We start from the raw sequence: 27,959 nt of genomic DNA, 5'->3' as shown, positions 1-27,959 counted from the left end.
ATGCCCAGGTATGTTTTCTCTCTGAGCCTTCAATCTGATGTAATCTCTGATGTCTTCTTTCCTCTGTCCCAGACATTACCTGGTGGTTATCCCTGCAGATCTCCGTTACCCATCCGTTCAAGTTGCCTGCCTTCATATCACCTGTTATGAAGCAAAGATTCAAGTAAAGCTGATCCTGGAGCGCTTTGCAGGACGTGATCTTATAGTGCAAAAAAACATCCAAAAGGAGAAAACTTTCATGTGCGCTAAGTTCTGGGTGAGCTACCCTAGGCAAATGCCATCTCTTCAGGAACTGTAAAACCAGGAATTGTAAAAGCCAGTGTTGTTAAGGAGAGGCTCTACTTTGCCTTGGAGCAAGTCTGCTAGGAATGAGAATAGATTATTTTTACAGATGTGGAGTGGACAGCACTTGGTCAGCACTGAATTGCCCTTCTGAATCTAACTTTTCATTTGAAGTCATATTTGTTAAAAAACTACCACACTACTTGTTTCCTTCTCATCTATTCCAGAGCAGAGCAGCTTTAGCTCATCTTCCAGGCTTGATAAATCCCTTGATAATCTGATCTAGTGGGTGGCAACTCTTTCATGGGAGGGGAATTGGAACTAGATGATCATTAAGGTCTCTTCCAATCCATGATACTCTGAAATACTCATGCAGCTCCAGAGATAAAGCTTGAGGAAATGAAGGTTTGCACAACACAATCTACAGTTTCTGTAGGAACTGCAGTCAGGAAGCAGCTCAGCTCTTGAGCTATTGACCAGCAGTTGGATGGAAGTAGATATGCTTGTTATTTCTAAACAGCATCTTACAGCTCATTCATTGTTGGTGAGAATTTGGTTAAGATTTATAATAGGACAATCACACCTAAGTAATATTTCTTCTATTATATACTGTATTCTGTTCTGTGGCTGCTGTGGTATTTTGTTGCATGAGCCAGGAAGACCCCGTGGTTAGCTCTGGCATTCTGATCTGGCTTTCTTACTTATATGTGTTACAGAGTCTTGAAAGTCTAGCATTTGAAGCTATGTCAAATAGCTCAGTGTCTGTCCTTTGATTCCATGCTGCTATCTCCCATATTTCTGGCATTTTCTTATTTTCCTGACACTCCCTTTCCTATCTCCAGAGATGAAGTTACTTAGGCAGTGGGAAAAATTATGGATTTCATGATATGCAAAGCCTCCTGGTTGAGTGTAGAATTCAGTGAGATTACAATACCATCTGAATTCAGGTATTGAAAGGGATGACCTGGCATGGGTGGAGAGTGACAGGTTAGCTTTTTTCATTTCCACTTTACTGTCAATTCCTGCTATGGGCCCCTAGAAGTAATATTACTTGGTGGCTGCATTCTTTTCTCTCTTTGTAAAGGTTGCACCTCCAGCTGATGGCCCAGAGGAGATTGCCACTGTCAGACTGATTATTACTGGTCAAGGGGTCAATATTGAGGAGAAGAAAAAGGTCCTGATCCGCAAGGCAAGCAGTGGCACCTTCATTCAAATGGACAAGCCCATCTATAAACCAGGGCAGACAGGTGAGAGCTGCATATGAGAGCAAGAATAGATTCTAGACTTTTTGCTAGTAAAATCGTATGAAAAGACTGCAATTGCTTGAAAATCATGGAAGGCCCTAGCAGAAGTTTTTGAGAAGACATTTCTTATTGAAATGATATTTTCAGTGCCTGTGATGTCCATCCTGTGCTGACTGTGTAGCTGTAGGAGACAGTAGGTAATTACCCATGCTATCTTTCTTGGGAGAATGCCCATGTGAATTTTATCAGATGTGTACAGTGGAGACAGGACCTGAGGAGACAGAAAGAATAGGGGTCTGCAGGGAAGGATTGAGAAGTGACAAATATATTCCCTGATTTCCTTGCTTTCAGTGAAATTTCGTATTGTGACTCTGGATGAGGACTTCATTGTGCTTAATGATTCGGTAAGTCAGCCCTGCAATCTGTGGAAGAGGCTCCATGTTCTATGCATTAATCCTACTTCCTTTCTCCTCTGCATATCTGCTAAAGTTCTAACTGCTCCTTGTCCCCTGCATTCATTCTGATGAATGTCTATAGGAGAATAGTAACTCAGGGAGCTGGAGACGTAATTCAGGAAGATGGGAAAGATGTTCTTACTCCTGTTAGTAAAATAGTCCTTCAAGCACAAGCATGGCGCATACTGATTTACATGGTGATGTTGCCATATGAGGAGTGAGTAGTTTGGAAGTTGGAACGTCTGATTAGACATTAAGAAAAAACTCTTTCATTTCGAAGATTATCAGATATCGAAACAGATACTCAGAGAAGGCATTTTTTTTTCCTTGGAGATGTTCAACACTTAACAAGAGAAGGCTGAGAGCAACTTGTTCTAATAAGATAAACTTTACCCAGGGCATTGGACTAGATGATCTCCAGAGATTTCTCCCAAGCTACAAGATCATGTACCTCTGTGACTCCACTGAGATACTGCAGATGAGCCAAATCTATGTTGGTTTTAGCAATCTAGCAGTTTTCCTGATAGAGAACTCTGTCAGGATGTAATTAGCATGTGCTAGGTGACCTTCGGATTGATTTTCCCTTTCTCTCTTTCCAGACATTACTGTAATGAATCCACACTGTATTTCTCCTTTTTGGTGACAACTGTGTTCTTTATACTGTTTGTCAGTGCTCTAAATATCCAAGTCACTATTTTCACACCCTTCACAGAAGTCTCTGCATCTGAAGTACCTTGTATGTGTTGCTGGCACTTATTTCTCTCTTTTAATGTTTTCACTTTTCTTTCCCTCCCAGATTTCCCTGTTTCTCCAGGTGAGTGATGCTGAAATCTGATGTTACATTACTGTTGATAGCAGCCATTTCACTGGGCTATTCATTTACAGTTCATAGTAGATTTTATGGATCTGTAAGTAGAATGGTAGAACATCAAGATTACTTAATCTAATATACTACACACAACCTCTGTGCCTGTTTTTGCACTTGATGTTATGCTCTTAGTTACTGGAATGGAAATCTGAGTTGCTCCTGAAGTACAAAACTATAGACAGATCATTTTAGACCTTTATGCTAACAGGTTAGAACTGTAAAGGATATTTCCTTGAGATCAGCATTTAGAGAAGTGTAGAAGGGGATTCAGATGCTGACAGCAGAATGTAGCATATTATCTTCAAAATTTCTTGACTGTACTGTGCCAAACCTTGTCCCTTAGCTATTTTTCTAACTAGCACTGAAATCTTGAAGATGGTTTTCTAGAGACTGTGGATCACTGAGATGCTAGAACAATTGCTTCTTTCTCTCTTGTGGGTGTAGGACCCCAAGAACAACCGGATAGAGCAGTGGCTGAATGTCGTGCCGCAGGAAGGCATTGCGGATCTGTCTTTCCAACTAAGTGATGAGCCTCTGCTGGGGACATATGTTATCAATGTAACCAACAGGAAAACATATGGCAGCTTCACCGTTGAGGACTATGGTATGAGTGCATGAGGGATATGTATGAAGTGAGAGATGACTTCACTCTCTATTCCATGAATCTGGGTTTTTATTTCATTATAACCATCCTGCGAGCAAATGAAGAAAGTAAAAACATCATAGAAAAGAGTTTGAGCTGATGCTCAGGAGAGAGATTGCATTTGAGACCTTTGGTTATTGTATAGGAGCAACTCTGCAAGGCGCTAGACTTTTGACACAACTGATTCCTGAAGATGGCTGTATCAGACAAAGTAAGGTCACTGGAATGGGCTTTTCAAAAGAATACGAAGTCCAGTGCCACTTATTTTATCATTCCCTAATTAACTCTGCTGGGAAGTTACTGCAAATAGCTGTCTGAACTTGAGAGATATGGACATAGAATTATAGAATTACTACAGAATTATGGAATCATTAAGGTTAGAAAAGACCTTTAAGATCATCCAGTCCAGCTATTCACCTGCCACCAAGATTTCCCACTAACCAATGCCCTTCACTGTCACACCTACGCTTTTCTTGAACACCTTTGGGAACGGTGACTCCACCACCTCCCTGAACAGTCTGTTCCAATGCTCAAACAATATTTTGGAGAAATTTTTCATAACATCCAACTTGAAAATCCCCTAACATGTTTGAATTTTAATTTGGAAAGGAGCCATGGACTAGATTCGAATTTGTTAAAGAAATAATGGAAATATTCCCTTTCATGTTTTAACTTCCTTTCTTCTCAGTTTTCTGTCTCTTATTCCAGCACAGTCTGTCTTCATGTTGATTCCCTGGAAAGGCTGTCCTTGGCCAGTGTTTCCTACAGTTGTCTGTTTTTTTCTTTTTCCTTACAGCGCTGCCAAAATTTGAAGTGATCTTTGAGACACCAGTGGTGATTTATGCACTAGATAAAACTTTTCCACTTCGGGTATGTGGCAGGTAAGGGTTCTACTTGGAGAAGTGGGCCCTATGCTAAATTCTGACCAGAGGCAAGTACATTTCCGTGCAGGTATCATGAGACTCAGAGGAAATTTACTGCACTTCAGTTACAGCAGGTCAGAATATTCCACGGTATGTCTTTGAACCTTAATGCAAAACAAAACATTCCTAAAATTATCTTTCTTGTAATTTGATTTCCCAGAATAGTCTGATACTAATTTTATCACAAGGCTCTTGATCTTATATCATTGCAGTGTTCTAGTTTGATCTTATTAAATGCATCAGGTCTCTTGGGCCTGTACATCTGCCATATTTGTGATATATTGTGAATATCCATGAATAAGTATACCTAGGCACACAAAGCAAGCACTAGTGTTTTCACACTTTGTTTGAATATCTCTTCTTTTCCCTGCTCTCTTAAACAGATACAGCTATGGGAAAGCTGTCCAGGGGATGGTTTATGTGAGCCTTTGCCAGAAAATATCCCAGTTCTTGCCCAGTGCTTCGAAACCTGATCTCTGTCAGGAATTCAAGAGCAGGGTGAGTTGCATAGCAGGAGCTGAAAACAGTGAAAGTTGTGGTGAGCCCCAGGCTAACACAAGGCTGCTGGAGCTAGCTGAAAAAGCAGTGGTGTCACAACTTGGTTTTGGCTACTTGATCACAAGTCTGCTGGTGCTGCCTCTTAGTAGCTGTATCTGCTATGACACTGTGTGTATCAAGTGCCTGCTCCACATTCTTGACTGCTATCTGTACCCAGCCTTGTTCTCCTATGAATGGGTCTTCTCAAGTTATATATAATAGCATCTAGAAGACTAAATCCATAGAACTGAGGGCACTTCTCTGAAGAAGTCTTCCTCTTACATGCGCAACATACTGGTGATGCTGATTCCTTTGTCAGACACAAGAGATGGTGGGAAGCCCCTATCTTGCAAATCCTCATAACACTGCAGGAGCTGAGACTTTGCCGTGCTGAAAGACATGAATGTCACAGACTTTGTGCAGCCTGCTTGGACCTTCTCTCTTGCTAGGTGATTTGAAGAAAAACGAACAAACAAACAAAAAAAAAGGGGTCAAGTTCTGCAGCCGTAGACAGATAAGCCCCAAAATAGCAAGATCTCAAGACCATTAGAGTGACACATTTGTATATTTCTTTAGCCTTAGGCATCATCCTTTCTCATTTTCCATTTCCTGCCTCAGGACTTAATTTCTCTGTTACATTTTATACCTTTAATGGACCTAGATGTCTTTAATCTGGTGCTTATTTTCTTATTTGAGCCTTGCATTGCTATTCCTGCCCCATTTGGATAATATCTGACATAAATGCCTTGATCAGACCACTCTTCTTCTCTCTGGGATTTCAGACAGACAAGATGGGTTGCTTCTTCACAAACGTGACCCTATCCTTCAGCCAAGACTTGAGGTACTATCGGGACAGCATAGTTGCAGAGGCCTCACTGTTGGAGGATGGCACAGGTAATTCTGGAAATATCTCTGGGAAGAGGCATGGGAAGATTCACTAATCGTAGCAAGAATGCCACAGACTTTCAGACTAGCAAGAGCTCTGATGTTTTTGAGCCCATTGAGGCCTGCCGTCTAACCTCATGGATATTGTTAGAGCCAAAAATTCCTGAAGGCATGACATACTCAGAATGTTTGTGGTCTAATCTCATGTAGCAAAGCTTAGGGGCCTTTCTAAGGGATAGAAGATAATGTGAAGGAGACCAGATACCCAGAGCCTTGGACAAGTCATCTCCTTGGTATGAAATATATATGCGCATGTACATTGGTATTACTGATTATATTATTCTACAGGCAAATTGCTGACAGGCTCATGATTTCCCTGATTTCCTCCCTTATGTTTCTGTGTTACTGATGTCATTCAGAGATACAGGTCAACGCTTCCCACAAATTACTCATCTCCAAGATTGGCGGGATGGCCTTGTTTGATGATGTGAATTCTTACTATCACACTGGAGAGATGTGCAGAGGGAAGGTAATTCCCAGTTACAGTCTTTTGGAGAAGATAGCATGAGAAATGCCTTCACAGAGTCTGCTTTTCCAACCCCATTTCTAGCAAGGGCTGGAATATTCAGAAGTGAGAAAAACATCCAAGACCTTCATTTGCCAAATAAACCTTGAGTAGTAGCAGCTCTGGGCATGCACTGGGGGATGTAAACCCAAGCACTGGGAATTTCAGCAGCCAGGAGGCCTTTGCAATAAAGGGGTATTGGGATTTTGTCTGTGCCTAAATGTGCTAATGGGAGGTTACTGGTAGCAGAATTGTTAGGGATTGGAGGGGTGACCTTCCTGCTAAAATACTGCAGAAATTCTGCTACTGGCTTGGAAGAGATTATGTCCACTGAACAGTCTTCTATGCTTCTATCAATCACCATGGCATTCTCAGATCAAAGTCATTGACTACAAAGGCGAGACGCTGAAGTACAAAAATGTCCTCCTTGTAGTAAGTTTTGGTGAGCAGCAGTTTCAGCAAAAGTACATCACTGGAGACACTGGAAGAGCTTCATTTAGCCTAAACACAACTACTTGGAACAGCACCCCAGCCTCCCTGGAGGTAAGTGAAGAAAATTCTATATCATTGCCTATGAAAGTAAGGGGTAAGCATGCTTCTCAGTGTGTACTGTCTCAAAGACAGTTCCTTTCTGAGGGACTAAAATTCCAACTCGAAACACCTCAGTATGTTGTGGGTCTTGATGCTTATTCTTTGAATCCCAACAGCTTTCCTCATGAACTCTTCACACAGAAATGTGTGTGACAGTGTTGCCAAGAAGTGGCCGGAGCTTTCTAATATGCAACAGCTGGATTGATTTGCAACTGACCTGCTTAACTAAAGAAATTATCTGCTGTATGTGTTTTGTGGTTGTTTTTTTTCTTTTTTTTTTCTTTTTTCTCTCTTACCAGGCAAGTGTCCTGCATCAGGATTTGGGTGGAGAGCCTGGGACAGTTGATTTGAATTACCAGAGAGCCTCTCATTTCATACATCCATTCTACAGCACCAGCAAGAGTTTTCTCAGTATTGTCCGTGTGCCAGAAATGATGCCTTGTGGTAAAAAGCAGGCTATCCAGGTGGACTTCAGAATTTACAAGGAAGACCTGGAACATGGGCCCAAGCGTGTAATTTTCTCCTACCTTGTAAGTTCTTGAAGAAGTGCTAGTACTGATGTCTCAAGACACCATATCAGAATCCTTCACAGGTTCAAGCCTGATACTGGATAGCTTTGGCTTGGCAGTTTGACAGGTAGCTCATCTAGCCATCATGGGGCTGGATCCTGGTTTTAATTCTGAGACTGCAGAGCAGAATGAAAGGTAGCACCTTTCTTTTGGGCTCTGCACAGATGCAGGACAGGTATTGACCTTTTCTATCCTCCAGCAAGTCCCCTGAACTTTTCATGTTACCTAAGTGTGAGAAAAGCTCCTATTCCCCTCACATACCCCATTTAACTTCCAGTCTCAGAAATACACGGGTCTGCATAGTGGTCTCAAAGACAACATGATTGGCATTCCCTTCCCTTTTTTTATTCTTTCATAGGTCACGGGGAAAAGTGGAATAGTTCAGGCAGGTCAGAAGACTGTTTGGGTTGGGCTGCCAAGAAGTAAGTGCACTCCCCTGTTATATGTCTAGAAAGCATTCAATGTTCTGTGGCATCCCTTTCTATCTGGATATGTGGTATAAGCCTCTGCAATTTAGAGCAATTTGCAACTTGATCATCCTTCTTCTATCATTTCCACGCAGCTTGTATTTCTAGCTTTCACATTTCCCTTTTGTTTGGTGCGAAGAAAACAGTCCTCAACATTACTTGACCTGCAGGCTCATATGCCATTGCTTTCATATTCAAATAAGTCTCCCTTAGCTGCCCTTCCAAAGGGCATGAAAAATAGCTTTTCCCTCTATCAAAACTCTATTGCTTTGATTTGCAATTGTGCCTACAAATAACCTTTGAGTAGATAGGATGCCACATCTTATCATTTTGATGGTTGCAGACTGTTGATTGACTGTTGTGTTTTATCTTTGACATAATTATAATCTAAATTATATGTGCTTGGAGGCAAATATGACCTCTTTGATGATAAGATGGAAGGCTTTGAAAGATACCTGAGACTCTCATTCTTTGTATAGCTAATCTTGAACTCCAAATAGTTCATTCATCTCCTCAAGGCAATAAACAGAACCAGTATAAGGCAATAAACAGAACCATCTTTTGCAGATCTTGAATACTAAGTCTAGAGATGTACTGATTGGTTTCAGCGGTCTTCAGAAATCGCTGTGGTCCTGAAGTAGCTGAGGAAAGGAATTAAACAGACATGTACAGAAGGCAAAAGCTGATCAGAGTCCCTTTCCATTATCGAATTTACTAATTTCTCTTGTTCCCTCTCTCCTCCATCTAGTGCTGAAAGGCTTCTTCTCCATCCCTGTTACCTTCAGCTCAGTCTATGCTCCAGCTCCAACACTTATTGTTTATGTTATCTTCCCTAATGGAAAAATCATCGCTGATTCTGCCGTCTTCAGTGTCTCCTTGTGTTTCAGAAATAAGGTAGGATTCTTGTTGGAAGCTATGACTAAATGTGAGAGGGTAAGTGCGGCTGCTGCAATCAAAAAAGAGACTGAAGAATACATAATTTGTATAGCTCTATGTGGCTGACACCATGTCTTGTTAACTGCTGTACATGTACAGTGAAGGGAGTTACAATGTCCTGAGCACTGTGGGAGCTGCTGTGGGATGCAAGACAAGTGCTGAGGGAGTTGACAGATGTGATTGTGAAACTACTCACTATAATCTTACTTGATTAGGACAACTGGAAAAATTGTCCAAAGACTAGAGGAAAGCAAATGTCAGTGTTATTTTCAGAAAAGAAAGGAGAACGCAGAAAACTATTCACTTTAATCCCTGGTAAGGTGGTGGAACAAGTATGCCAGGAAACAATTTCTGGACACATGAAGGAGAAGAAAAATTGTCAGGAGTAGTCAGCATGGATTCAGCAAGGAAAAGTCATTCCTGACCATCATAAGCAGCTTCTACAGTGAAAGCACCAGCCTGATGTTTGGGAGTAGAGGAGTGAACATTGTCTTCTTGAACTTCAGTAAGGCCTTTGACTGCCTCCCATAAGATCCTCATAGAGAAACTGTTGAAGTATGAGCTGGATGAGTAGACAGTGAGGCAAGACTGCTGGATAGTGGTCAGTGGTGCAAAATCTAATCAGTACTTTTGGCTACATTAGGCAAATTATTTATTGCCAGCAGGTCAAGAGAGCTGATACTTCTTCTAAAGGGAGGATGCGAAGAGGACAGAAATGGGCTTTTTTCAGTGGTGCCCAGTGCCAGGACAATTGCCAAATGGCACTAACTATAATACAAGAAGTTCTATCTAAATATCAGGAAGCATATATTTACTGTGCAGGTGATGCGGCACTGGCACATGTTGCCAGAGAGACTGTAGAGTTTTCTTGTTGGAGACTGTCAAAAGTCATCTGGATATGTTCCTAGGCAAACTATTCTAGGTGGCCCCAGTTGAGCAGGGTGATTGGACCAAATGACCTCTACAGGATCCTTCCATCTTTAGCCTTCTGGTTGTTCTGTGATTCTCTGTTGCAATGTTGCAATGTATTGGCAGAGAATATCTGTATAGGTCTCTGTGGATTCTTATAGCAAGTGTAACCCAGTAGGGGAAAGTCCAGCACAGGTTATTATTGTGACTCCCATGAGAGCTCACAGTTGCTCTGCTACTGAAGCAGACAATTCAATTTCTTGGTACATGATACTGAAAAAGCAGCTGACAACGGCTGATGGAAGAAACAAGTTTTATTGGCCATTAAGAATACCTTAGTGGTCATTGTGATATGCATAGGAAAATGCTTCCTTGGCTGTGTTTTGCACTCCAAAGGCTAACTTCTGAGGACTAGCATTGCATGTGCTCCACAACTTTGTATCTTCCAGGGACAGTCAGATTCAGGCTAGGATACAAACTGCTGCAGGAAACTGAGACCAACTCCACAAAAAGCCTGGAGATAAATACTAGGCTTATTTTTAATGTGGAGCTCCAAAAGGAGCAGAAAGCAAGCTGTGTGAGGTGTGTCAGTTTGCTGAACAAGGAGTGCTGTGTGATGTCTCCAGTGCTGTCACCTGTTCACCAGTACCTGTGATGGTAGAAAAGATGGTTCTCCCTGTCTTTCATGTGACCTGTCATCTTTCCTCTCAGAATCTCAACATGATGTTTTCTTAAATACCTTTTAGGAGTCCTTAGGAAATTCCTTGGTTTTTCATTCAAATCGTGTCCTTGGGAATTCTTTTCATGTAAGGACCTTCTCTGCTCAAGAAGTGGTAGAGAGGCCAGCAGCAGAAATGTTGCATATGTTTAACCTATGTTTGCATGTTCTTCACATCCAGGCAGAGCTGAGCTTCTCAGTGCCCAAGACTCTTCCTGGTTCAGAGGTTGATCTCCGCCTGCAGGCACCACCTGGATCTACATGTGCTGTCTGGGCTGTGGATCAGACTGCCTTTTTGCTGAAGCTAGAAAAAGAACTCAGCCACTCCATGGTGAGTCTGCTGTAACTTTTTCTCCTTCCTTTGTACTGACAAGAAGAGGGATGGGAGAAAGAGAGGTTTTCAGAGACTGTCTCTCAGAGAACTCAAAGCACCAACTAGAAGGATCAAGGTTTTCTTAGTGTGGCACAGGTAAGGATTAGGAGGCACCAGTTAAAGAGATTGAATGCCAGTCAGTGCACCAGTAGTAAATCCAGACCCAGCTTTGTTTGCTCTGTCTCATATTCATTTTAGCAGACTGTGCTGGCTCTGTTGGAGAAGAGATAACTTTGAGCCTGTTCTTTCTGACATACATTCACGCATGATAGCCAGTAGCAAACTAGCCTTGGATATACTACACAAAGTGAATGCCAAGTATTATTTGTGCTGACTTTTTTCTTTTGCTTTTCTTGCTTTCCCAGATCTATGGGCTCTTTCCATCTATTTATAACTCTGGATATCCTCATCAAGTGTCTGAAGATGACAATTCATGCAGGTTCCAAAATTCTGATCAGCCTGATGTGTTTACAGCATTTAGGGTAAATACAGTTAATTTGTAATTCATGAACTGAGGAAAGTATGGCGCTCTGACTTTATCAATAATGTAGAAATGTCATCACAGATAGTAGAGGAAACAAGTTCCATTTATGCACTTATAATCCATTTGTTCTTTGAATAAACTACTTGAAATTGTTGACCAAGGGGAAATTGTTGTGTGATTACTGCATTTTTATTGCATGATTTAGGATGTCAAGTATTATTGGTTACTTTAATTGGATTTCACATAGTAAGTGTAATCTCCCTATCATGAGCAACTTGGGTTGCCCAAGATTAATCTGGTAGGAATTTCACTTTGCAAGCTGAGAAGGCACAGTGCATAAATAAACTTGCATTTGAAAAAGAAGAAACTTTTCTACCTTGGCCTGATGAATTAACTTGGATGACTTTGTTTGCTCTTTACTGAGGATCTGAGTGACTGTGTCCTAAATCTAAGCCAGAGGATAGCTCAGTTCCTATGCATAAGGGGAGAATAAGGCACAGGATAAAAGGCAGAGAAGATAAGAGAAGAATCTAGTGCTTCAGTTTTTTCTTTTTTCTTTTTTTCCTACAGGAAATGGGATTGAAAATTATGTCCAACATCAATATCAGGAAACCAAGACTGTGTCTAACTAATCAGTCAACAACTACGATGAAGAAAAGAGGGATGTTCACTTCCAGTCCCATGTTGATGTTTGCTCAGCCCCATAAGGAATCTAACAGTAAGCACCTTACAACTATTTCTTCTCACACGGGATGTAAAAAAGGTGAAAGCAGTCCTGAGTTTGAGCTAAGAGGCAGTACTTCCTGTAATTGCACATAGAGGAGAGACACTTCTCTGACTTTAAACCTGTTATGCTTATTAGGCTGTCTGGCCTTACGGCTTCTGGTTCTGAAATGTTAATAAGCTGAATGATCTCAGGTCTAACTTCTGAGGTGAGGGAATATTTGCCCTTGCTGTGGTGCCCATGAACACAATTAAGGCATAAAGAGGCTCCATTGTATCAAATAAGACAAGAGGTTGTAAAATTTGGGCTTCAGCAACTTTAGTTCCAGCGCAGTGCTTCCCATGACCTGACTGGATGACTCGCAGCCTGAGCTAGTATGGAGGCCCTCTACTCTAAATCAGTGCCTGAGGACATTGTGGTAGCTGGGTGTTTGTTACTTCCAGCAGGACATCTGATGACATCTACCTATCAGCCCACTATGTTTTCACCTGTTTCTTCAGCTGAAGAGAAAGTGCACAAGTATTTCACAAAAACCTGGCTATGGGATTTGTATTCTGTTGGGTGAGTAGACTGAGTAGTGGGAGTCTAGTTTAGGTGACCTGGAATGACAGCAAGATACAACCAGATTTAAATCATATGCTACCAAAGAAGACACCAAAATACATATATTATGGGTTTCATACCTACCAGATTTTTCCTTGTTGGAGCTGATGTTTGCATCAAATATATTTTCCTGTACTAGGTGACCATGCAGAGAAAGTATCCATCCAAAGGATGTGGCTGTCATGAAAATAGAACAAAGTAAGCACAATGTGATAAAGCAGCTTGTTTTACTTCCTGCAGTCTGCCTGTTCTGGCTCTGTGAATCAGCAGTTCACAAAGTAGGCTCATGGGATGTATCCTGGGATAAAGGAGAAGCTGATCTCCACAGAAGCCCTTGGGATTGGGATCCAGACTTGGGATTGTGTCCTGTGAGAAAGGCTGAGGGTTCAGTGAGTATGCAGGTAGCCTTGCCAACACAAAAGAGGCAGAGAAAGCGTTTGGGTCTGGATTGAGTGGAAGATGAGGGACTGAACAGGCAAACACTATATGAATTCCAGGTGCTCTGGTGAAGAAGTTTATACTCAGAATCTATATTGTCCTTTCTCCATGATGCTTTCAGGACTCCCCATGGACCAGGAAACAAATTAGTGTTTTCCAGACAGGAAGAGGGAGCAGAATGGTGGTGTGGGAAGCCATTTTCTGCTGAGCTTCAGGAGAAAGACAGGATAAACTTTTGGAGACTTTTCTTCTCTGGACTTCACAATTTATTGTTTGATGTCTGGAGACTGGCATCTGCTTAGGCCAGATCCCTCCCTCCGCCTCTGCTCTCTCTCACCTTCCATCTCCTTCCAGCTATATTCATCTTTTCAGTCGCTATCAGCAGATATTTCATATGTGATTGGCCCACTAGACTGATCTGAGCAAACGAAGTTCTCTCATGTTTGTCTATGCCTGGCAAAAGTGGATTCTTTAGAGGAAAACAAATGTTTCCAATTCTTGGAGTCAAATAATATCATAAGCTTTAATGAGGAATGTTTTTTAATGGGTGGGAGCAGCCACGGAATACTCTGATGCTCTTAGAAGTTGTGATGTGAGCACAGGCCAAGTGTCTGCCATGTCTTTCTATTAGACTTCAAGATGTCAGTTTTTCATGGAAAGGTGAATGGCAAAATCTGTTTCTTTTGATAAGTTCTGCTTGTCTCAGACCACTCCTATTGCTCTTCTGGTTCCTGGTTCTCCATCCCTAGACCAAGAGAAACAAAACTGCTGACAGCTGTAAAGTATTTTCATATGTGCAGGGGCAAGTGTTAACTTAGAAAAGTGCTGAGTATGATAATGGTATCTTTCAGCCATATAACTTACTGTCAAACCTACTGCTGTTGATATAAGCATCTGAGGCAGCAGTCCCTGCCTTTTCTAGGTAAGGTCCTCATGAAATAGAGAAAAATCTAAAGAAAGGCATTATTTCCATCAGAAACAGTGAATGCCTATAGCAAGATATTCCAGGCTAGTCTGGGGACTTCATATTGGACTGCAGGGAGAGTCTGCTAATGGATGGAAGGTAGTAGCAAGGCAGTAATGCACTGGGTATTAATTCAGAGACTATTGGTGAAGGCATTGTGAAGTTAGATCAGTGAGGATGAAAGAGTGAAATGCCAAGGGGAGCTTACCTTTCACAAGGGACGGCATGGGGGACAAAGCTGCCAAAATCAAATACCTGAAATAGATATTTTTAATACCTCTTCCCTCAGCTGCTCATGATGTACATATTTTGCTCTGAAAATAATGCCTTCTGCCTCCTGTTTATTTCCATGAAAATTGCAACAGACACAAAGAGCATCATAACAGCATTTGATAGATCAAATTTTCTGTTACAAAATGCTATTTTCCAACATAATTACCACCATTAGCTCTGTGTTTTTGCCAGCAATGAACAAGAGCCTGCATGCCACCCGTAAAAATCTGCACCAGTAATACTGACCCATTGCTACTATTGCCACTGATGAAATAAACAACCTACCTCCTCACTGTGCTCGGATCCGCTCTTTGGTCTCCATAAATGCTCAGCAAGTATCACTGAATGTCAGCGGGTGCACTTTTTTCTGCATAGAGGAGCTCTGTGATACGCCTTTGCTACATATGCATGTCCATATCAGATACCATTTTGCCAGATTGCCCCTCTGCTTGCCATATATGGCAGCAAGATATAATGGAATATTGGTGCGAAAGTTCAGCCTCTACTGCTACACCACCAACATCTGCCTCTGACATTGTAGGCCGCCATCATAAAGTAGGAGGCATTACTGTCACAACAGCCCTCCTCGTGTTGGCATGTCTGTTTCATCTGAATGATGTGTCCCATGCCTCTTTGCCTGTATTCCAAGGGCTACAAATTCAGCAGAAGTTAGCTGTTAGACTGAGGTCAGGGAATGGAGCGTACTGCGGTCAAGGGCATAGACTAGGTCATTTATTGCTCCATACAACAAGATTCTATTAAATGCTTCTGTTGCTATCTACTTCTCTTCAGTCCTAGTGGAAACCAGACTGTCACTGTCACTGTGCCTAATACCATCACAAGATGGGAAGCTGGGATGTTCTGCACAGGACGTAATGGCTTCGGACTAGCTTCAGCCTCCAGTCTGCTTGTTTTCAAGCCCTTTTCTGTGGAGCTCACACTTCCATCTTCTGTGATCCAGGGTGAAACCTTCATCTTGAAGGCCACAGTCTTCAACTACCTACAGCAATGTATGAAGGTTGGTGAGCCCTGACAGTCTTTGCAAGAAAAACAGGGTATGCTTAGATAAGAGATGGCTGAAGCCCATGCCTTATTTTAGAAAATGTGTGACATTTGTCTTGTTACCTTCTGTCATCCCTGCTGCCCTGTTAGATCCAAATGACTATGGAGGAGTTTCCACATTTCCAGCTGAAGTCATGTGAGGGTTGTTTCTACAGCAGCTGCTTATGTGCTGGAGAAGTAAAGACGTTTCTTTGGAGTGTCACAGCTGAGCGACTGGGTGAGGAGAAGAAGGAGGTGGGGCTGAGGAGTTGGGATGGAATGGGGCCAAGGCGAGGATGCTTTGTAAGGGCTGAGTGAGGAGGTTGGGTTATGTGCCCTGTTATCCTAGGCTACTCATGTGCATTTCTCCTAAAGTCATGGATATTCAGTTTAGTGCTAGGAGGTACAGAACCTCCTGTAAGTAGGGCTCTAATCGAAATTTTTGCTGCGAACAAGTGACTTCTGTTATATTAATGGGAAGCAATGTTTACTGCACTAAATGTGTCTTATTTTCAGGGCTCATGAACATCACTCTCAGCACAGAGGCCATTGCCACCAAAGAGCTCTGTGGCAAAGAGATACCGTTTGTCCCAAACCAAGGACAGAAAGATACAATCACCAAACTCCTTTTAGTCCGGGTCAGACAACCTCTTCTGTTACTTAGACCTTAAAATGGACTTTGTGCAACTCCTAGTTTGGTGCAGAGTAATTGTAGGGGTTGTCCCTTGTTATTCAAGGTGTAAAATTAGAATCCAATGGCCTGAGCTGGGGCCTTGAAATTTAGGAATTATATGGGTCTCCTCCATTTCATGGCAACTTCTGTTCTTCTGTTTGTGGTCAGGCCTCTAAATACAAAATCTTAAGTATTTATACCCCTTTATGTTCTTCCTACTTAACTCTCTGCTGAATCTTGCAACATTTGTCTCGCAAGCATTCACAAGCTAAAATATTCTGAAAATTTCTTATCTGAAATTAGAATGATTGACTGTAATTTTTTAATTTTTTATTTTTGATGATAAAAAGCAGAATCTCAGGCTTGGACCAAAATTTTGTCTGTATCTGTTTCTAATCCACTTTTTCTCTCCTATGTGCTCATTACTGCTATTACTAAATGCTCAACAGCCAGAAGGAGTGCTAGTAGAAAAGGCTCACAGCTCCATCCTGTGTCCCAAAAAAGGTAAAGAGATTGTTTTCTTCTTTTATTCTGCTCATCTCACCATTCCTGGCAATCTCCTGGGTCTTTGCAGTTGCTGAAGAGTTTTTCTTTGTCAAACATGATCAAAGTACAGAAGCCTACTCTAATTATGTTGCCATCAGGAGCTTCCTGGATAAGAGTGAGACGGGATGTCAAAGCTCTTAGCATCTACATTCCTGATACTAATATGACAGCCTAATATGACAGGACTTTTTTGCCTGCTGTAATAACCGTATTACAGAACAGGGTGAGGCTGGAAGGTGTGACTTTAGACTGCTGCTCCTGTTTTTGAATTTTATGGTGTATTGTGGGTCTATTTGCAGCTTTTTTTGTGACCACTAGGTGCACTAAGACATACCAGCAACTGATATTTAGAATCATAAAATCCTTAGAGTTGGAAGGGACCTCTAAAGGTCATCTAGTCCAATGCCCCTGCAATGAACAGGGATACCACTGCTAGATCAGGATACCCAGGGCATGATCCAGCCTTGCCTTGAAGGTCTCCAGGGACAGGGCATCAAGCACATCACTAGGTAATGTGTGTTACCTCACACGTGTGTTCAGTGCCTTACTACCCTCACTGCAAAACATTTTTCCCTTATATCTAACCTAAATCTACCCTCTCAGAGCTTGAAGACATTTCCCCTTGTTCTATCACCACAGACCCTGCTAAAGAGTCTGTCCCCTTCTTTCCTGTAGCTCCCCTTTAGATTCTGAAAGGCCTCTCACCTCACAACTGTCTCTTCTCCAGGCTGAAGAGCCCCAGCTCTCTCAGCTTATTCTCATATGAGAGGTGTTCTGTCTGTGGATCATTTTTATGGCCCTTCTCTGGACCTGCCCCTACAGGTCTGTGTCTCTCCTGTACTGAGAACACCACATCTGGACACAGCACTCCAGATGGGGCCTCACCAGCGCAGAGTAGAGGGGCAGGATCACCTCCCTAAACTTGCTGGCCATGCTTTTTTTGATGCAGCCCAAAATAAAGTTAACTTTCTGGGCTGCAAGGGTACACTGTTGGCACATGTCCAGCTTGACATCCACCAGTATCCCTTGTTTTTTTCGGCAGGGCTATGCTCAATCCTTTCATCTCCCAGTTTGTATTGGTAATGAGTATTGCCTCGACCAAAGTGCAAGGTCTTGCATTTAGCTTTGTTGAACTTCATGAGGTTCACCTGGGCCTGCTGCTCAAGCCTATCTAGGTGTCTCTGGATGGCATCCCATCCTTCGGGTGTGTTGGCCACACCCCACAGCTTGGTGTCATCAGTAAACTTGTTGAGGGTGCACTCAAGCCCACTGTCAATGTCACTGATGAAGATATTAAAGAGTATCAGACCCAGAACTGACCTCTGGGAGACACCACTCAGCACCAATCTCCATCCAGACATTGAGCGACTGACCACCACTCTCTGGACTCAATCCTGCAGCCAGTTCTTCGTCCATTGAACAGTCCACCCATTAAATCCATATCTTTGCAATTTGAGGAGCAGGATATTGTAGGGTACCATATCAAAAGCCTTACTGAAGTCAAGGTAGATTACATCAGTGGCTCTTCCCTTGTCCATTGATGCAATGACACCACCATAGAAGGCTACTAGGTTGGCTAAGCAGGATTTGCCCTTGGTGAAACCATGCTTGTTCTCCCATATCACCTTCCTGCCTTCCGTGAGCCTTAGCATAGCTTCCAGGAGGATCTGCTCCATTCTCTTCCCTGGCACAGAGGTGAGACTGACAAGTTGGTAGTTCCTGGGGTCATCTTTTTTACCCATTTCTAAAAATTGGTATGATATTACCTTTCTTTTGTGTCACCAGGGACGTCAGCTGATTGCTACGACTTTTCAAATATCATAGAGAGTAGCTTGGCAACCACATGAGCCAATCCCCTTAGGACCCTGGGATGCAACTCATTGGGACCCATAGACTTGTGGATGTTCAGGTTCCTCACTTAGTCACAAACCCAATCTTCACTTACATTGGGATGGATGTTGACTCCCCAACCCCCTCCTACCAAACCAAATTTTTGAGGGCTGTGCAGCGAGCAGTTATCAGGGAAGACCAAAGCAAAAAAATTGTTAAGTGTCTCAGCCTTCTTCTTGTCTGTTGTTACTAGCCTACCTGTGTCACTCCCTAGGGGTGGGCTACGCCCTTCAGGACTTTCCTTTTCTGGTTGAGGTAGCTGTAGAAGCCTTTCTTGTTCTTCTTGGCATCCCTAGCCAAGTTCAGTTCAAGCAGGGTCTTGGCTTTCCTGACCCCATCCCTACACAGTCTTGCACTTTTGTTATATTCTTCCCATGATACCTGTCCCTGTTTCCACTACCTGTACATTTTCTAGCTCTTCAGTTTGATCAGCAGGTCCTGGTTTAGCCACACCAGTCTCTTGCCTTCTTTTCCTGACTTGCTATACCTGGGGATGGAGTGCTCTTGAGCCCTGAAGAAAGCCTCCTTAAAGATGTGCCAGCTGTGCTCTGCACCCTTGCCCATAAGGGCAGTTTCCCAGTTCATTGGCTAACTCCCTGAAGAGCTGCAATTTAGCTTTCCTTAAGTTTAGCTTCCTAATTTTATTCTTCACCTGTCTCATGTCCCTCCAGAGTGTGAACTCAGCCATCAAATGGTCACCACAGCCCAGGCAGCCTCCAATCCTGTTGTCATCAATCAGTTCATTTACCTGTGAGCACCAGGTCCAGTATTGCATCACCCCTTGTGGAGCTGTCAATTACTTGACTCAGGAAATTATCCTCAATGCACTCCAGGAGCCTCCTGGATTCCCTACAGCTCACTGTGCTACTTTTCTAGCAGATGTCTGAGTGGTTGAAGTCCCCCAGCAGGATGAGTGCTTGCGATTGCAATGCCTCCTTTAGCTGGAAGTAGAAGACCTTATCCACAGGGTCCATTTGATTAGATGACCTGTAGTAAACATTGATCACAAGACTCCCTTTGCTGCCTCAATCTCTAACTGGTGCCCAGGCTGTAGACTTGCTCGTGACTGCTATTCACATTCTATTCCTTTCCTTGTGTAGATAGTAACATTTCCACCCTTCCTTCCTTGCCTGTCCCTTCTGAACTGGCTCGTAGCCATCAATAGCCACACTCCAGTTGTGGGAATCATCTTACCAGGTTTTGGTGATGACAGCTATATCAGGTTTTTCAAGAAGCACAGGAGCTTCCAGCTCCTCCTGTTTGTTTCCAAAGCTGTGTGTGTTGTTGTACAGGTACTTCATCTGAACAGCTGGTCTTGTCACTTTCTTAAAGGATAACTCCTTAGTTACTTTTAGTTATGTACCTTGAATTCTCCCATTGCCTTTTCCTGTTGCCCCAGCAGTCACTGTCTTACCATCATAGAGTTCTGTATGCATTGCATTGCTGCTAGCACCTCTCAGTGCAGCAGGTCCTTCAAGGCCCCTGCCAGCACCCTGTCTCTCCATTACAGTTATGCCTTTCCACTCTTTATCATGGAAAGTCTCACTATCCTCCCCAGTCCTCCTTCACATCTAGTTTAAATCCCTTCCAACTTCCCAAGCCTCGTTAGCTTTTCTCCTAGCTTTTCCCCTTAGCTTTTCCTTTGAATCAAGTTGGCGTAATTTACAAAGAGGAAAGCAGGTAGGTGGTTTTGAGAATTCCTTGAAGATGCCCTTACCCTTTTCATAAGGCTGTTAGGATAGCACAGTCACAATGGAGTTAGATGGACAGAGTTGGGGGATGGAATGGGATAGGGTTTGTGAAGTGATCTGCAACTTTTGTGACAAGAAAATGGGATGTTAGCAACATCTTGAACAACTTCTGCAGATTTTTAAAGCTATTTTTGTAAGAATCTCTCTCTCTCTCTTTTTTTTTTTTTTTTTTTTTTTTTTTGGTCATTTTTGTCATATCTTACACCGTCTGGTATCAGGGAGTCCAGCAGAGGAGTCTGTGTCCTTAATGTTGCCTCTAAATGTGGTTGAAGGTTCAGTGAGAGCTACTATCTCGATCACTGGTAAGGAATTTAGTTATGATAATACTTTTCTAACAACTATTTCTCTGAGTATAGCCCTAAGAAAGCCCAAGCCCAGAATACTTAATTCTCCTTCTGAGGTTTTCGAGGCTCCACTGCCTTGATCTTTCCATGTATGTAGCTGAGATTCCTGTTTCCACATATAACCAAAAACACTAAGAAAGGGAAAGCTTGTTCTATTTATGAGCTTCCTGTGGCAAGATGGGAGTGTGTACAGGCCATAAAGAGGGTGCAGTGAAACTGATAAGCTGACTGATCATAGCTGCCTGCACACTGTTGTGCTGGGGCTATCTTATTTAGTGCAGTACCAGGAACTGGTCACAGGTTGGAGAATATAAATATTGAGCCCCACCTGCCACCTATGAGTGGTCAGAGTGTCTATGTTCTGTCCCAGGTGACCTCATGGGGACAACACTGCAAAACTTGGACCACCTGGTGCAGATGCCCCATGGCTGTGGAGAGCAGAACATGGTACTGTTTGCCCCTATTGTCTATGTGCTGCAGTACCTGGAGAAGACAAGGCAGCTGACTCCTGAGATTAAGGAGAGGGCAACAGGATTCTTGCGCAATGGCAAGTACAACAGATCCACCTTGCTCTTCTGCCTTCCTCTGTACTCAACTTAGGTCCCTAGTGCCTTACACCCCTTATTCCTTGAGTACTCCATGACTTTTAATGTTAACACCACTCCCTTTCCTTGACAAATGATCTCATTGAAAATACCAGTCTGAACACTGTCATCCTAACCTACTTCTCAGGGTACCAGATACAGCTGCAGTATCAACATCCTGATGGTTCTTTCAGTGAATTTGGTACCAGGGATGAGTACGGTAATACTTGGTAAGCCTTGGGTTCTCTCCTTTCTGTCCTTCTGCTGTCTGAGAGCTTTCTGCTTCCAGCATGGAATCCCTTTTTGTCCTATTGGACACAAAGTCTTCCGAATGTTTTTTTGTGCAACCTATCAATATCTTACTTCTTTTGAGATGAAGGATGACACTGAACTGATAAACTAAGAATAGCCCAACAGTAGGTGAGGAGGGAGGAGGGACCTGAAAGTTTCAAGCTCCCACTTTTGTTTTCTTCATTTACTGCTTATTTTCTTTCTTTCTTTTTTTTTTTTTTTTTTTTCTTATTCTTCCTTCTTGCTCATTCGCTCAATCTCTTTCTATTCCTCTTTTCCCTCTCTCATGCCTTTTTTCTGCTCTCTCCCCAATCAGGCTGACTGCGTTTGTGGTCAAATGCTTTTCCCAAGCCAAGCCATACATTTTTCTGGACAACAGGAGCATCCAAGCTGCTTTCAAATGGCTGGAGTTCCACCAGCTTCCGAATGGCTGCTTCAGAGATGTGGGCCAACTTTTCCACAGAGCCATGAAGGTAGGACCCAGAGAATTTTGAAAAAAAATTCAAAGCAGTTCTTACTGGTAATTGTTTTATTTCACTTTTCTGTTGTGTTCTGCTTTCTTGCATGGGAGAAAACCAGAGGTAGGTGTGATGTTTCCTGAATAGTTTCAGGTATTTGTGTATCACTTTTCCCATCTTTTGGATATTTATGCTTTTTGTAGGGAGGTATGGATGGGGAAGTTCTCTTGGCTGCCTACATCTCTGCTGCATACATGGAGAGAGGAGATACACCAGAGGTAAATACAAGAATTCTTTGCAATGCTTTTGCTTGAATTCTGGAGAGATTAGTGGAGTCATTGAAGCAGGAAATAGATTACCTTAGAGAGGTTTGTGAACAAAGTAATGGACCAGGAGATGATGAACTTACCACTTCTCAGGAAGAAGCCTCAACTACCCCTCAAGGAGGATTCTGTTGGCAGGGGAGAATATGAGGTTAGACTGCTACGGGGGAAGAGCCACTGTTACCACCTGTCTGAACTTCAGTAAGCCTTTGACAGTCTCCCAGAGTATATCCTTCTCTCCATATTGGAAAGATATGGATTTGATGAGTGGATGTCTGACGGATGAGGAACTGGTTACAAGATCATACCCAGAGAGTGGTGGTCAATGGCTCCTGCCTCTCTATTCTGCACTGGTGAGAGCTCACCTAGAGTACTGTGTACAGATGTGGAGTACAGAAGAGACATAGACCTGTTGGAGCACATTCAGAAGAGGGCAACAAAAATGATCCAAGGGATGAAACATCTCCTGCACAAGGACAGGCTGAGAGCTGGGGCTGTTCAACTTGAAGAAGAGAAGACTGCCTTTCAGTATCTAAAGGGGAGTTACACAAAATAAGGAGACAGACTCTTTAGCAGGGGATGATAGAACAAGTGGAAATGGTTTCAAACTAAAGAAGGGAAGAGTTAGACTGGAAATAAGGAAGAATTTTTTGCAGTAAGAATGGTGAGGCAGTGGAACAGTTTGCCCAGAGATGTAGTGGATATTCTGTCCTTGGAGACATTCAAGATGAGGTTGGGGCGGGCTCTGAGCTACTTGATCTAGCTGTGGATGTCCCTGTTCATTGCAGGAGAATTGGACTAGATGACCTTTTAGGGTCCCTTCAAACTCAAATGATTCTATGATTCTACCTGGAGCTACTGGTGCTCGTGTCTAGATACCATGCCTATTTCCCAGACTTGTGCTGCTCAGTCCTGCTCCCCTCAATAACTTCACAATCTCTTGCTACCCACTGCTCTGTTTCTGCTTAAAGCTAGGAATAAGGAATTACGGAGGAGAGAGAGGTAGGTGTGACTGCCACAGCTAAGTGAAAAAACATGACATTTGTAATGTGTTTCATCTTCCCAGAAACTGGAAATCTGGGAAAGGAGTGCTAGAGAGAACATGCTGTAAAGTAGGGCGGTTGGAATTGTACATCTAGTTAATAATAATAAGGGGGAAGTCTTGAGAGATCATAACTAATTACTAGGCAGTGGTACTGACAGTTAAAATATATAATCAAATTGATTATAGCATTGCTATAGACTTGGAGAAGCAAAGTTCTCTGGAAATAAGTGAAAGACAGCCGGAAATTAATTGTCTTCCTGACAAATGTCTCTCAGGCCACCTTTTTCATTTAAAGGCACTCAAGGATTGGTAGAGGTTGATTAGAGTACTTAGTCGTCTCCATCATTGGAGGTTTTGAAGACCTGACTGGATAAACCTCTGAACAACCTTGTCTCATCTCACAGCTAACCTTGCTTTGAATAGATGTTAGATTGCAGACCTTCCAATATTCCTCATAATTTGAATTATCTGTCATTTGGTAATTCCATGAAGTGTCTTTGGCTGACTTGCATAGAGGTGACTTTTCATGAAACTGGATCACTAGTATTTGAAATGTACTGTCAAATGTAGCAGAATGAAATACAAATATAAGGACCTTCATTCTGGTAGAAAACTGAAGAGGGGAAATCAGTAAGTGCTGTAGATATACAAATACTAAACAGGCAACCACTCCAAGTGTTTGACTAGATGGAATGGTGCACTGAATGCTGGAATGAATTCTGTGTCCTGCCAACAGTACAGTATTTCAAGGGAAGCTTTAAGTCCCACTGATGTAGAGAAACTGAAGAGCTGAATTGAACCCAGTAATCTTGCAAGCATTTGCAACTGTGTGCTGTTGCATTGTTGTTCAAAGTAAGATGTGGTGGTGCTATTCTAGTAGTAAGGGAATTCATTTCACTGAGAGAAATCCATGATCATCTGTGGGGGAAACCTCTGTCAGTCGCCTTGCACCGCGGGCTGGAGACGCTGCTTGGGGATGCTGAAGTGATACAAAGAGAAAGTGCAAACTCAAGTACAAGGATATATGGGTGAATATATGGATTGCTTTCTATGCTAGTGAATACTAATGCATTCTTCTGCTTGTGTAACTCAGCATTTGCACGCCTCATGTGTTTGCATGTGACCAATATCAATGTAACTCTTCTCTGTAGAGTACAGTGGTACGCAAGGCTCTGGGATGTATCATTCCTTCCCTTCCCAAAGCTGCCAGCACTTACACACAGGCCCTGCTGGCCTACACCTTCGCCCTGGCTAAGGACTCTCAACGCACACAAGAGCTTCTTGACATACTTGATCAAAGCGCAATCAGAGAAGGTATGGGAGCCTTAGTGCCAGACAAACATCAGAAAAAGGATAGGTGACCTTTCTGAGCCCCTTGGTTACATGCAACATGAAAAGACCGGTTACTTTCTACTCTTTTGGTCTTAATTTCTGTCCTTCATCAAAGATAGTTTTGTAGACAGACAGTCTGCTAGCCTAAGGTATGTTTTGGCCATATTGTGCTGTGGGTGCTAATTTCTTTCAAAGCTTTTGACCTTTTCTGGCACCCAGAGTGGAGGTTGTGCTCTGAAAGAAGTTGACTTTCTTAAGCAGGACTGCAAAGTGCTAAGCAAAGCAGATTGGCAAACTGCCTGACTTCTTGTTATTCCCTGACTGTCAGGACCAGCTAGTGGGTAGCTAGCTAGTATCAGTCAGCTAGTGTACCTGGCAAACAGGAAAATGGAAAAATCAAATGCTGATTATTGGCAAGTTACTTTTTTGCTATCACTTTTATAAATGAGTCTTCAATGTGTAATACATAGTATTGGGTATGGTCCTTGCACACAATCTCTGTGCCTTTTAGGCCTCAAGATTTCTTCCCTAGTATCCCTCAATGTCATCTAACTCCTTCCTTTTCCCAGGTGGGCAGATCCATTGGAGTCAGACCCCATCCAAGACACACAGCACTAGCCTTTGGTCACAGCCACTATCTGTGGATGTGGAGTTAACAGCTTATGTCCTTCTGGCCCTACTCTCCAAGCCAAATGTCACAGAGGCTGACTTCACCACAGCCTCTGGCATTGCGGTCTGGCTCACTAGACAACAAAATGCCTATGGAGGATTTGCCTCAACACAGGTAACTCAGGGGTGGGGAAAGTAACAGTGTCTGAGAAAGATCTCTGCAGAATCTAGTGTGAAAAAAAAACAGAGTGAACACTTTGAGGAGAAGAACCCTTGTATACAAAGGTTCTCAGGATGGTGAATTCAAATGTCTTTGGTCCTCAGAGCTGTGGAGCAAATGTGTACACCTATTTCTTCCTTTTCAGGATACAGTAGTTGCCCTGCAGGCCTTGGCTAAGTATGCAGCACTGACACACAACACAAAAGGAGTCGCAGAAGTGAGGGTGAGGTCCCAGAGAGGCTCTGGGAGGAAGTTCCAAGTTTCCTACCAGAATCGGCTTTTGGTGCAGGAGATGGCACTGACAGAAGTCCCAGGAAAGTTCTCAGTGCAAGCCCATGGCAGCTGTTGCGTCTTTGCCCGGGTAGGTTACCCACTTCCCATGGACCTTTCTGTGTCAGCCCTCTGCTCATCATCAAAATTAATAGTCTCAGTTGCAGCTCTATACAAGGAGATGAGCTTTAACAGTGATTTACTTCCAGCTTGTTGCCAATGCAGCAAACCTGTGACACTGAGACATAATGTGTCAAGAAGTGTTGCTTTTGTGACTCTTGGAGTATTGGAGGATGGAAATTTTGCATAGTGGTTCCCTGTTGTATGCTGAATGTTGTATGCTGAATACTGTATGCTCACTTGGTCTCAAGGGGAAGAGAGAGGACAAGTAGTCTCAGTTGGAAGGACCATGGAATTTTTCAATCCTGAATGACCTTTATTTCTGGTACTGGACTGAGTGTGCTCACTGCATCTATTTTATCCAGTTAGCATGGTCCATACCTTGAGGATTACTATAGTTACTGAAAAGGTATGACAGATGATATGAAACTTATTATCCATGTCTTACTCTGTCTTTTTGTCTCTCTCTGCAGACGGTGCTGAGATACAACATTCCCTCCCCGCAGGTTTCCAAATCCTTTGCCTTACAAGTGAAAACCAAGCCAGACAATTGCACCGAGAATGATGCATACTCTGTTACTCTCTATGTCAATGTCAGGTGACTTTGAAGACACAGGCTCATAGCCACACTTGGGGCTAGGTATGGCTGGAGAGCGGAGTGGTACTTGGCTGCAATGGAGGAACCCAACAGTTGCAGCAGAAGGGCCATATGGCAGATGGAAGGTGTGGGAAAGAAAGATAAGGTGTCTCTGAGGAAGGGGAAGTGGGGAAAAGTTCCAAAGTCTTGCCAGGGAGAGGAACGGAAGTAAACACCTCAGATTAGGGGTGCTCACAGCAGTGCAGCCACTGTCTACCCCATATGAGCTACTGCCTGGCCACAGTTCTAGCTGTGCTGCCTGGTTCAGGGTCCTGCATGCAGGGTAGTATGATGGAGGGAAGGGAGAACTGGAACTGGGTGAGACCCTTCATTTGATCTTCTCCCTCAGGTACACTGGAAAGAGAGCCATTTCCAATATGGTGATTGTGGAAGTGTCCCTACTCTCTGGATTTGTCCTTGCTGCAAGATCTGGGATATCTGTAAGAAGCCTGGAATCAGGATGATGATGTTGTGTCAGTTGGACCATCCACACACCCAATGGGAGGGGAGATTGCATAGGAATGTGTTGCTTGTCTCTATCTTGAGCAATTTCGCCATCTCTTCCCTTCTGTCACACGGAAACATGAATACTTACTATTGTCTTGATCCTTGAGGATGGTGATCCTTCTTGCTCAATTGTATCCTTGACAGCCACATAGCCTAGACTTATGTCCTTGGGTTTTGCAGGAGGTAAGGGACCCAGCAGAGAGATCAACCTGAAGGGGTAAAAGCCCCAAATAAATTCACAAGTATGTGAATAAGAATCTGCTTACACAGGCTTAGATAAACCCTACTGGGATTTCTCACACCTCCTTTTCCAAAAGGACCAACTAAATTGCCACACCTGCTCTCCTATTCTAGCCACATCATTGGTATCCTGTGAGAAGAACAGAGAAAACCCAAGCAGGTGTTGCCATCTACTTGGACAAGGTATGTGTGTACTACTAGAGAAGTTGCAGGAGTGGAGGACTCTGGAAGAGCTGTGTGGGGAATCCTGGCCTGGGCTAGCAGAGTAGAATTCATCTTGAAGTTTTGCATTTGATTCCACAGAGTTTTTTGCCTATCTTCAGAGTCAAATTTAGGTGAGGAATCAAAAGAGCAGCTCAAAAGTGAACTGTCATTTGCCTTTCTCCCTCAGCTGAGCCATATGTCTGAGACATATGTCCTGCATCTGGAAAGGGAAATCGGAGTGACCAACCTGAAGCCAGGACATGTCAGGGTCTATGACTACTACCATCCAGGTGAGTGTGGTATTATGGGCTGCCAGGGCTCTCTGGGTATTTATGCTTGGCTTTGTACAAAGATAAATTCTGTCTTTCCTGTCCTGTTGCAGAGGAGCAGGCCCTTACTGATTATAATGTTTTCTGCATCTGA

General features: G+C 43.0%; 1 protein-coding gene across 1 annotated transcript; it reads left to right on the top strand.

Annotated features, from left to right (window-relative positions):
- LOC306958788 (alpha-2-macroglobulin-like protein 1) lies at window positions 1-27,959 on the top strand (the record flags this gene model as incomplete). The annotated part of the gene is made up of 35 exons (XM_079550377.1): window positions 1-8; window positions 73-256; window positions 1,367-1,529; window positions 1,878-1,930; window positions 2,778-2,795; window positions 3,294-3,453; window positions 4,289-4,373; window positions 4,799-4,913; window positions 5,735-5,846; window positions 6,257-6,366; window positions 6,778-6,945; window positions 7,293-7,523; window positions 7,921-7,984; window positions 8,778-8,923; window positions 10,774-10,923; window positions 11,331-11,447; window positions 12,020-12,167; window positions 12,617-12,734; window positions 15,244-15,469; window positions 15,604-15,730; window positions 16,009-16,130; window positions 16,615-16,669; window positions 20,571-20,654; window positions 21,067-21,243; window positions 21,429-21,510; window positions 21,888-22,044; window positions 22,233-22,307; window positions 24,549-24,711; window positions 25,299-25,513; window positions 25,704-25,919; window positions 26,422-26,546; window positions 26,935-27,025; window positions 27,447-27,515; window positions 27,724-27,826; window positions 27,919-27,959. The coding sequence occupies 35 exons, from the start codon at window positions 1-3 to the stop codon at window positions 27,957-27,959; spliced, it is 4,278 nt and encodes a 1,425-aa protein (XP_079406503.1).

This window comes from Tetrao urogallus (genome assembly GCF_951394365.1).
Source record: "Tetrao urogallus genome assembly, chromosome: 1".
Lineage (NCBI taxonomy): Eukaryota > Metazoa > Chordata > Aves > Galliformes > Phasianidae > Tetrao > Tetrao urogallus.
The sequence above is the reverse complement of the archived record's forward strand: the minus strand, read 5'-3'. Positions and strand labels throughout refer to the sequence as shown.